The 8944-nt window shown below is 35.1% G+C and overlaps 1 protein-coding gene across 2 annotated transcripts; it reads left to right on the top strand.

The window, feature by feature from the left end:
• The first annotated feature begins 1668 nt into the window (after positions 1 to 1668).
• LOC103338292 (alpha-N-acetylglucosaminidase-like) lies at positions 1669 to 7361 on the top strand. Of its 2 annotated transcripts, none has more exons than XM_089042011.1 (19): positions 1669 to 2105; positions 2265 to 2341; positions 2479 to 2690; positions 2822 to 2943; positions 3042 to 3127; positions 3204 to 3298; positions 3413 to 3494; positions 3707 to 3813; positions 3926 to 3956; positions 4322 to 4439; positions 4586 to 4633; positions 5023 to 5131; positions 5305 to 5408; positions 5609 to 5707; positions 5873 to 5983; positions 6074 to 6306; positions 6418 to 6655; positions 6744 to 6822; positions 6945 to 7361. In XM_089042011.1, exons 1-19 carry the CDS (start codon positions 1863 to 1865, stop codon positions 7232 to 7234), a joined length of 2484 nt encoding a protein of 827 aa, XP_088898137.1. In that variant the 5' UTR covers positions 1669 to 1862; the 3' UTR covers positions 7235 to 7361. The 2 variants fall into 2 exon arrangements, with proteins under 2 accessions (XP_088898137.1, XP_088898136.1); XM_089042010.1 differs by having other exon boundaries at positions 1674 to 2105; positions 3039 to 3127.
• Positions 7362 to 8944: the final 1583 nt, after the last annotated feature.

The raw sequence follows: 8944 nt of genomic DNA on the forward strand, positions 1-8944 counted from the left end.
AAATTTATTGTCGTCAATATCTTTGTATAACCACGTTTCAAATTGTTGTTGGAGAAGGAGGAAGTTGTATCAAGACCTTAGATTCAACTGTTTTTCATATAGATGTTAGTCACTCTGGTACTTTCTACATTACATTCAGCTTTGCACCGTAAGTTTCCTTCACGTTTTTGTGTTTTCATCTATAACATTTGGGATTCTCTCATATTTTGTATGTAACATGATTTATGATTATTTTGTCTAAGTAAGTGCGAAGATTTTGAACCCGAAGAAGAGGAGAGTGTAGAAACAAGGTAAGTTACCATCCTCACGTCACTCGTAATTAAATTACTTCTAGATATTTGAAAAAGAGAAAAAGAAAAATATTTGGGAGGAAGAAGCATTTCTCGATGCATACCTGCAGCTGTGATATACCTAAATGTTATTTTTTTTTGTTTACATTGGAAAAACGATTGTCCTTTATTAGATCATGTAAAATTTGTTGGTACAGTATGCATGATTTGCTATGAGATTTTATTGAACATGAACAAGTGATACCTAGGGAGTTTTGTGTACATCGGCCAACAAGGGCACAGAAACCGTCACAGGTGAAAGAAACGTGTGTATATGAAATCTTTTAATTTATTTAATGAAGAGACTCAATTGTTTGCATGTATGTAAGTGTTTTTACTAGACTTCGAATCTAGTTTCTTGTAATATAATTAGTTTCGCAGAGACAGGCCGTCCAACGGGAAATATAAAAGCAAAAAATATGCTAAAAGCGAGAAAGCCAAACAGCAGGAAAAACCAAGAAGATGGCGAAACTAATGAAAATATTGCTTAAGAAAGCTCTTGCTTTTACCCATATGTTGAGCAGTAAAATATGAGTGATTTTATTTATCTTGTAATTACGGTTGAAAACCGTGATTTGCTGATTTTGAACAATGTGTGCAGCTCATAACATCCTTTTTTTTTTGGGCTGAACAATTTAGAGAAGCCCATGATATGTAGTTCAATTCTGAGGGTATTTTGTTACTGCAAACTCATTCCGAGGACATTTGCTGCTTTATCTAGGTTGTTATGTTCGATTGAATTCTGAAATGAATTACTTGTCCAATTCCAGACCCCATCCAACTGACTCATTAACTTCGGGAGCATATTTGCTCATCATTTTAACCAAAGGTGTATGTTAATCACCATTCTCATAACCATTGTTATATAAATCAAAGTAAAATGTTGGTTATGGTTATGCTTATAAACACGTGTCAAGTATTAAGAATGGTATTGAATATACACATTGAGTTAAAGTGATGAGCAAAAGTATTTCCATTAACTTCTTGTGGGAATGTAAAAGGAAATCATATTGCTGATTTTGTTTCTATTTTTCATTTATCACATAAGATGAATGTAATTTATTTTTTCATATCTAATTTCTAAAATTCTAAGTGTTCAATCATCTCCAATATTATAAAACAATAGGGTGTTAGTTCGATGCTCTTAAGTGGTGCTGAGTTCAAATTCCTATTGTATTTGTGTGTGTGAGTTTCACATTAATATTGCAGGTTTTTACTTTTTGAATTTTATTACGAAAGAACCGAAGGATATATAATTTTATTTTTTTCTTGGTCTCACCGAAGGGGAGAATCATATAAACAAAAACAAAATAAAATCATACAAAACAGAAGAAAACAAAAATAAATAAATAAAAATCGAAGCAAGCAACGACTCTGCGTCGCGCGCTTTCTCTCACCAGCCGGCCTTCAATGTTGTCTCATAGTCGTCATCTTCCTTCAAGATTCTCTTCATTAATTGACCAGTAACCAGCCTAACCAACCACCATTGCAGTTAGCTTCCTCTGTTCCTCACTCTGCCTCTCTAAGCCTCCAATGGCCTCCAAATTTCCCTCCTTTTCTCCAACGGTCACAATAATCTTCTTCTCCCTCTGTTGTGCCCTCTTGCTCAACTTAGCTCACTCCTCCGCCATCGGAATAGGCTACATGTCGCGCCTTCTAGAAATTCAGGACCGCGAGAGGGCCCCACCGTATGTCCAAGTCTCCGCCGCTCGTGGAGTCCTTCGCCGCCTCCTTCCTTCCCACTCTTCCAGCTTCGACTTCCAAATCGTCTCCAAGGTACTAAGTTCAAACTTTGAAATGTTTCATCTTTTTTTAAAAATTTCCGAATCCAGCAAAGGCACAATTTTTTTTTTTTTTTTTTAAATTCAATTAAAGATTATTTTTTTCTATAGGTTTGCACAATCGTTTTTTATATGTGGTTTATTTAATTTGCAGGAGCAATGTGGGGGTGCATCTTGCTTTATGATCAAGAACCATCCTTCTTTCCGTAGACGAGGAGATCCTCAAATTCTGTATGTTGATATTTCTCTCTTTTGTGAACACTTGGAGATTCAGATCAAATGAAAAAGAAACTACAATAATCTATTAGCTGAAGTTGTATGCTTGGCACAATTTCATGTTACTTTCAAATTTCAAAACTTTTTATTAGAATTTCTGGGGTCACTGGAGTGGAGATTTTGGCTGGTCTGCACTGGTACTTGAAGCATTGGTGTGGATCACATATATCATGGGATAAAACTGGTGGCGCGCAACTATTTTCAGTGCCGAAAGCAGGGTTACTCTCCCGGGTACAAGATGCTGGCATTTTGGTCCAAAGACCTGTTCCTTGGAACTACTATCAGAATGCCGTTACTTCTAGCTGTAAGCTTCTTGTGTTTACTTCTCCACAGTGGTTGTGAAATATTTTTGGCTTCCAATCTTGGAGCTTTGCTTTTGATAAATTGCAAATGATCTTTTTTGTTATCTAATTTTTTTTTTTTTTTTTTTGTAAGATTCTTTTGCTTGGTGGGACTGGGAAAGATGGGAAAAGGAGATTGATTGGATGGCCCTCCAGGGGATCAATTTGCCTCTAGCATTTACAGGGCAAGAGGCTATTTGGCAGAAAGTTTTCCTGGTGATTTTCTTTGTCTCCTTTATTTTCCCCCTGTTAGCAGTAATGAATCAATCCACAGTTTTTTTCGTTTTGATAATGTGTTATTTATCCTCTAGCAGAAATTTAACATAAGTAAATCAGATTTGGATGATTTTTTTGGAGGCCCCGCTTTCCTTGCATGGTCTCGTATGGGAAATTTGCATGGGTCAGTTTTCTGATCTTGCTTTAAAGGATAGTTGGATGGAAATAATCTTCCTTGATAATTAAAATACTTTTCGCAGATGGGGTGGACCTCTACCACAAAGTTGGTTAGATCAACAGCTGATTCTGCAGAAGAAAATTCTTGTCAGAATGTATGAACTTGGAATGACTCCAGGTACTAATTATCACAACTCATCTACCATTAAATACTTCGTAATTTTAAGCTACTCTTTCAACGGGGAAGAAATAGGGCAGTAACACTCTTGATTTCTTTATTTCTGTTTCTCAGTCCTTCCAGCCTTTTCTGGAAATGTTCCGGCAGCACTAAAAACTATATATCCATCAGCAAAGATAACACGCTTAGGAAATTGGTAAGTAAGTACTAATATGTTCTAATGATGTAATCCACCTCATAAGTTCTTGACTAGCTTTCAAGTGCTTTAATTGGTTGGTGTTCTAAATGACTCATTTCATTCAGGTTTTCTGGAAATGTTCATTCAATTCCTTTATACCAACTTAACTATGTAGGTTTCTGTATATATTGAATACTTCATTTATTTAAAATTTTCCAGTTCTGCTTCAGGTTTTCAGTTAAGAGTGACCCCAGATGGACCTGCACTTACCTGCTTGATGCAACTGATCCCTTATTTGTTGAGATTGGGAGAACATTCATCGAGGAACAACTAAAAGGTTGGTCACCTGCGTCCTGTTTCTCCCCCTTTACATTTGTGCAAGTAAGATTTGTGCTAAACACTACTTCCGTTCTAATTTCTTCTCATTGTTGGATTATTTGTTTGGTCAGAATATGGAAGGACCAGTCACATATACAACTGGTATGAGGCTTCCTTCACTGACCTTCTTCAAAAGCTCATTCTTCTATTCTCTGATAATCCTTGATATCTGCTAGATAATATTTGTTCAACTGGCCATTCTAGCTCATAACAGACTGCCTTGAAATGATCCTTTTCCAATATAAAACCAATTTTGTGATAGGTTAAGTAGGTATAATATTAGTAATTTACAATTTCCAGAGTATGATTTAGAATAGTAAATGTGCTCCAATGAGATTATTATCTCAAATCTGCCAAATATATATAGAAAATCTCAGATGTTTCATTATTTCTGTTTCCCGAATAATTGCACCAAGTTAAATCCAAAACTATGTTCCCCTTTTCATGTTTTACTGAACCTATTGCAGTGATACTTTTGATGAGAATACTCCACCTGATGATGATCCAGCGTACATCTCTTCATTAGGTGTAGCAATCTTTAGGGGAATGCAAAGTGGAGATAATGATGGTGTGTGGCTAATGCAGGTAAAAGAAATGATATCTTTAAGTCTTGCTGAGTACATCTTTTATGGAAAAATGGTTAGTTACAATGGAAGTCCAATTCAATGCAGTTATGCACTAGACTTTCACTTTGTTTTGGTATGCTACTGAGTATACTTTTAAATCTTCAGGGGTGGTTATTTTCATACGATCCGTTCTGGAGGCCTCCACAAATGAAGGTTATATTTATAATTTATTTGCTTTCACTGTGTGGCTTTATTGTTATCCATGATTCAATTCAGCAACACTACGCATTTGATCACACAAATGGTTCTAAACTATGTGAAACTCTAAATGATAACAATTCATATTATGTAAATAAGCTCTTGATAGGAACAACCAAAGTCTTAGTAGCCTAGGCATTATGAACGAAAATCGAAATAGAAGTTGAGCATGACTTCATGCAATTTACTTACGGTTAAAATTCAGATACGAAAACTGAATGTAAAATGCACAACTCGTTTCAATCTTGTATTGATAATTTGATACACAACCCATTCTACTTTTATATCTTTGCTATTACCATCTTTCTCTGCTTTGGTTGACAGTGAAATGTGCTTGTTTTCAGGCACTTTTACAGTCTGTTCCTGCGGGGAGGCTGGTAGTCCTCGATCTGTTTGCTGAAGTGAAACCCATATGGATTACTACAGAGCAGTTTTATGGTGTTCCTTACATATGGAAAGTCATATGTCCATTTTGAAGATTAAGTTGCTATAAAGTCCTTTTTTTTTGGGGTCAAATGCTATAAAGTCCTTTTGTGTATACTAAAGAGGGACATTTTAAGTTCATCCATGCTCTTTTGTTCTTCCCATCTAGATTCTTATTTGATTTGTTTGACTTCTGCATTACAGGTGTATGCTGCACAATTTTGCAGGAAACGTTGAAATGTACGGAGTTTTGGATGCGATAGCATCTGGACCAATTGATGCTCGTACAAGTGAAAACTCAACAATGGCATGTTTATCCATCCATAAATTTTTTGCTTATAATGAAGATGTTATAAATTGTTTGTTAATCTTCCATTAGGCTCTGCAGCCACACAATGTTAAATTCCCTTGTCTAAATTAACTTATTGGTCTTATTCTAGTCTCCTCTGATACTTAATAGATTAAAAAAATGATAAATTTCATACTGTATCTATTACTTTTCTGAAGGTTGGTGTCGGAATGTCAATGGAAGGTATAGAACAAAACCCGATTGTTTATGATCTCATGTCTGAGATGGCCTTTCAACACAACAAAGTTGATGCTAAGGTAACATCAAGTTATTTCCTAATCCTGTTGAAATTTAGGACACCTACTGTTTTCATTTCCCTCTACCATCACCCTATAGTTGCGACCTGTATTGTAACTGATGAGCAGGGGGGATGATTTGCAAATAAAATTTAAAAACTATTCATTCCTTCCTTCCTATTTCAGGCCTGGATTGATCAATATTCTGCAAGACGTTATGGCCGTTCAATTCCTTCAATACAAGATGCCTGGAATATACTATATCACACCCTCTATAACTGCACCGACGGTGCCTATGTAAAGTTCCCTATATTCTTTTGCATATCTTCGTCTGTAAGATTGCGTTGGCACGATCTTGTTCCCACACAACTTTTCCTATGAAAACAGGACAAAAATAGGGATGTAATTGTGGCATTTCCCGACGTTGATCCATCCTTTATATCAATACCGCCTGAAGCGTTTCAACCAAATGAGAACCCAGTAGCAGGGAGAGCAGTTCTAAAGGAAATAACCGATTCATTTGACCAACCTCATTTATGGTATTCAACATCTGAAGTGATACATGCATTAGATATTTTTATTGCAAGTGGAGATGAACTCTCAGAAAGTAATACTTACAGGTTAGCCCTTTTTACTCTCAACTGGTACCACATACACAAATCTGTACAGTGTCTGTTGTACTTAAATTTTTCATTTTAATTAATTTTATTTGCCATTTTAACTGGTCTCAGGTATGACCTTGTGGACCTGACTAGACAAGCTTTAGCTAAGTATGCAAACCAGTTATTTCTAAAGGTCATAGAAGCTTATCAGTTTAATGATGCCATTGGAGTGGCTCGCCGCAGCCAGAAGTTTTTGGGTCTAGTTGAAGACATGGACACACTCTTAGCCTGCCATGATGGATTTCTCCTAGGACCTTGGTTAGAAAGCGCAAAGAAACTCGCCCAAGATGAAGAACAGGAAAAGCAGGTTTGAATCCCAGTTGAACTATCATCTAACAAAACTCATGTCATCAAAAAAGACAAAACTTAAAGAATTGATTTGATATAAAATGCAGTTTGAATGGAATGCTAGAACTCAGATAACTATGTGGTTTGACAACACAAAGGAGGAAGCAAGTCTGCTTCGCGACTATGGTATGACAAATGGTGACGCCTTAAGAATTCATATCCTGCAATCTTTTACTGTAGAAACATTGAACTGTCTGTCTGCATGCAAATATTGCTGTAAAACTGGTGTTTATTTTTTCTTCGTGTAGGAAATAAGTATTGGAGTGGGCTTCTGCGAGATTATTATGGCCCCCGAGCAGCTATATATTTTAAGTATTTAACACAAAGCTTGGAGTGGGGCAGTGAGTTTCGGTTGAAGGACTGGAGGAGAGAGTGGATAAAGCTTACAAATGATTGGCAAAACAGCAGGAAGGAATTTCCTGTGAAAAGTAGTGGAAATGCTCTCAACACGTCCAGATGGCTTTTTGATAAGTATTTAGGATTAAGTGCTGAAAACATACAATCCCTGCATGGAGCTGCTACTGAGATTGTAGTATAATAGATTTGGATTGGAAGACTTCGTGGGTAATTTACAACTCATTTTAATTTTAAATAAAGTTTTAGAAAACTTATACAACTTAAAAAGGTATTAGTGTTGTTCAATTTTTACCATTGCTTGCACAAAATGGAAATCTCCTGATTGACCTTTTCATTTATTTATTTTATTTTGCTTTCTTTCTTTGGTGAAATTTGACCCATTTCGGTAACAGAAGTATTGAATTCACATTTACCCTATTTCTATATGAACTTGAACTTGGTCAAAAAGTCAGAAGCAAAGAATCTCAACATTATACAGGACAGGTTGTGTTGGAGTGACATACATCCTAACCGCAACTTCCACATAATAGCCTAATCATAAGCAATTGGGTTTTTTTATTTTATTTTTTTTAACAAATTGAGATTATAAAGGGGCAGCCATAGTGGCTTAACCAACTAATCTGAAATATGATGCATCATGCATGGTCAATAGATTCAATTCCTATTCATCGTTTATCCTATTTTATTTTCATTATTTATAAGTAGATATGCCATAAATTAATTGTTCATTTTGATACTTTTCTTCCAAATAGTTAGTTCGAATCTCTCATCGCTTACACAAACACTTACATATTCCGTGAATTTAAGCAATCTTTACTAATCATATGAGAAACAAATTAAACTACAAGATCAATCTTTTAATTTGGCCAAAGTTATTATTATTATTTTTTTGGTAAAGATGCTTTATTAAATATCATAAGAGTATACAGCAGAGAGAGTGACAACATCCGAAAATAAAAAACAAGAGCGTGAATTTAAAAAGATTTGCGGTCTGTAACAATAACGAGGAAACAATGAACTACTGCCCAAAACAATACATCAAGCTAAACTGGATATAGCAATAGTGGGCTCGTTAAAACCTTGCCTTTAAAAGCCCCCAAACGGAGGAAAATCCGTTTAAGTAAAAGAGGAAAATTCGGGCCAAAGTTTTTTTAGAGTGTCCCGAAATATTATCCCATGAGTGACAACATGTTGAGTAGAAAAAAAAAATAAATTGGTAATAAGTTTTATTTATTTATAATTATTATCGTAGGCACAACTATTCTTTAAAAAATAATAAATAAACTTGCCAAATTATTTGATTCAAAATTCTAAAAAGGAAACTTCATAAAGGTCCAAATATATAGAAAAAAAACTTGTCCAAATTATTCAATTCAAAATTAAAAAAAAAAGGAAACTTAATAAAGGTCCAATTATTGTATTATAAAAAAACAAACAAACTTGTCCAATTATTCAATCAAAATTTAAAAGAGGAAACTCAATAAAGGCCCAATTATTGTAAAAAAAAAAAAAAACTAATAATTCAATTCAAAATTTAAAAAAGGGAAACTCAATAAAGCCCAATTATTTTTTAAACTTATAATTTAAGTCAAGTAAACCTAATTGAATAAATTAGGAAATAAAATGCACGGGAATGATATACTTAACGTCAATGCCGAAAGTGCCAGGACATAGGACCGCGCCCTGTGTCCCTGCTCTCTCTCTCTCTCTCCCACTGTCTTTTTCTCTGTAAGTTTGTTCACTTTGAGCTGTGTACGTAGTGGTTTTTCTTTTCTGGGTTGCTGAGAATTTATTGGAAATCAACACTTGTGCATTTTTGGGTTGTTGGGGGTTGACTTTATGATTCAGTTTCTGTGAGATGACATTGACAGAGCTGTTTCTTCTCTTTTCA

This window comes from Prunus mume, linkage group LG7, assembly GCF_029339155.1.
Source record: "Prunus mume cultivar Tortuosa linkage group LG7, ASM2933915v1, whole genome shotgun sequence".
In the NCBI taxonomy this organism is placed as follows: domain Eukaryota; kingdom Viridiplantae; phylum Streptophyta; class Magnoliopsida; order Rosales; family Rosaceae; genus Prunus; species Prunus mume.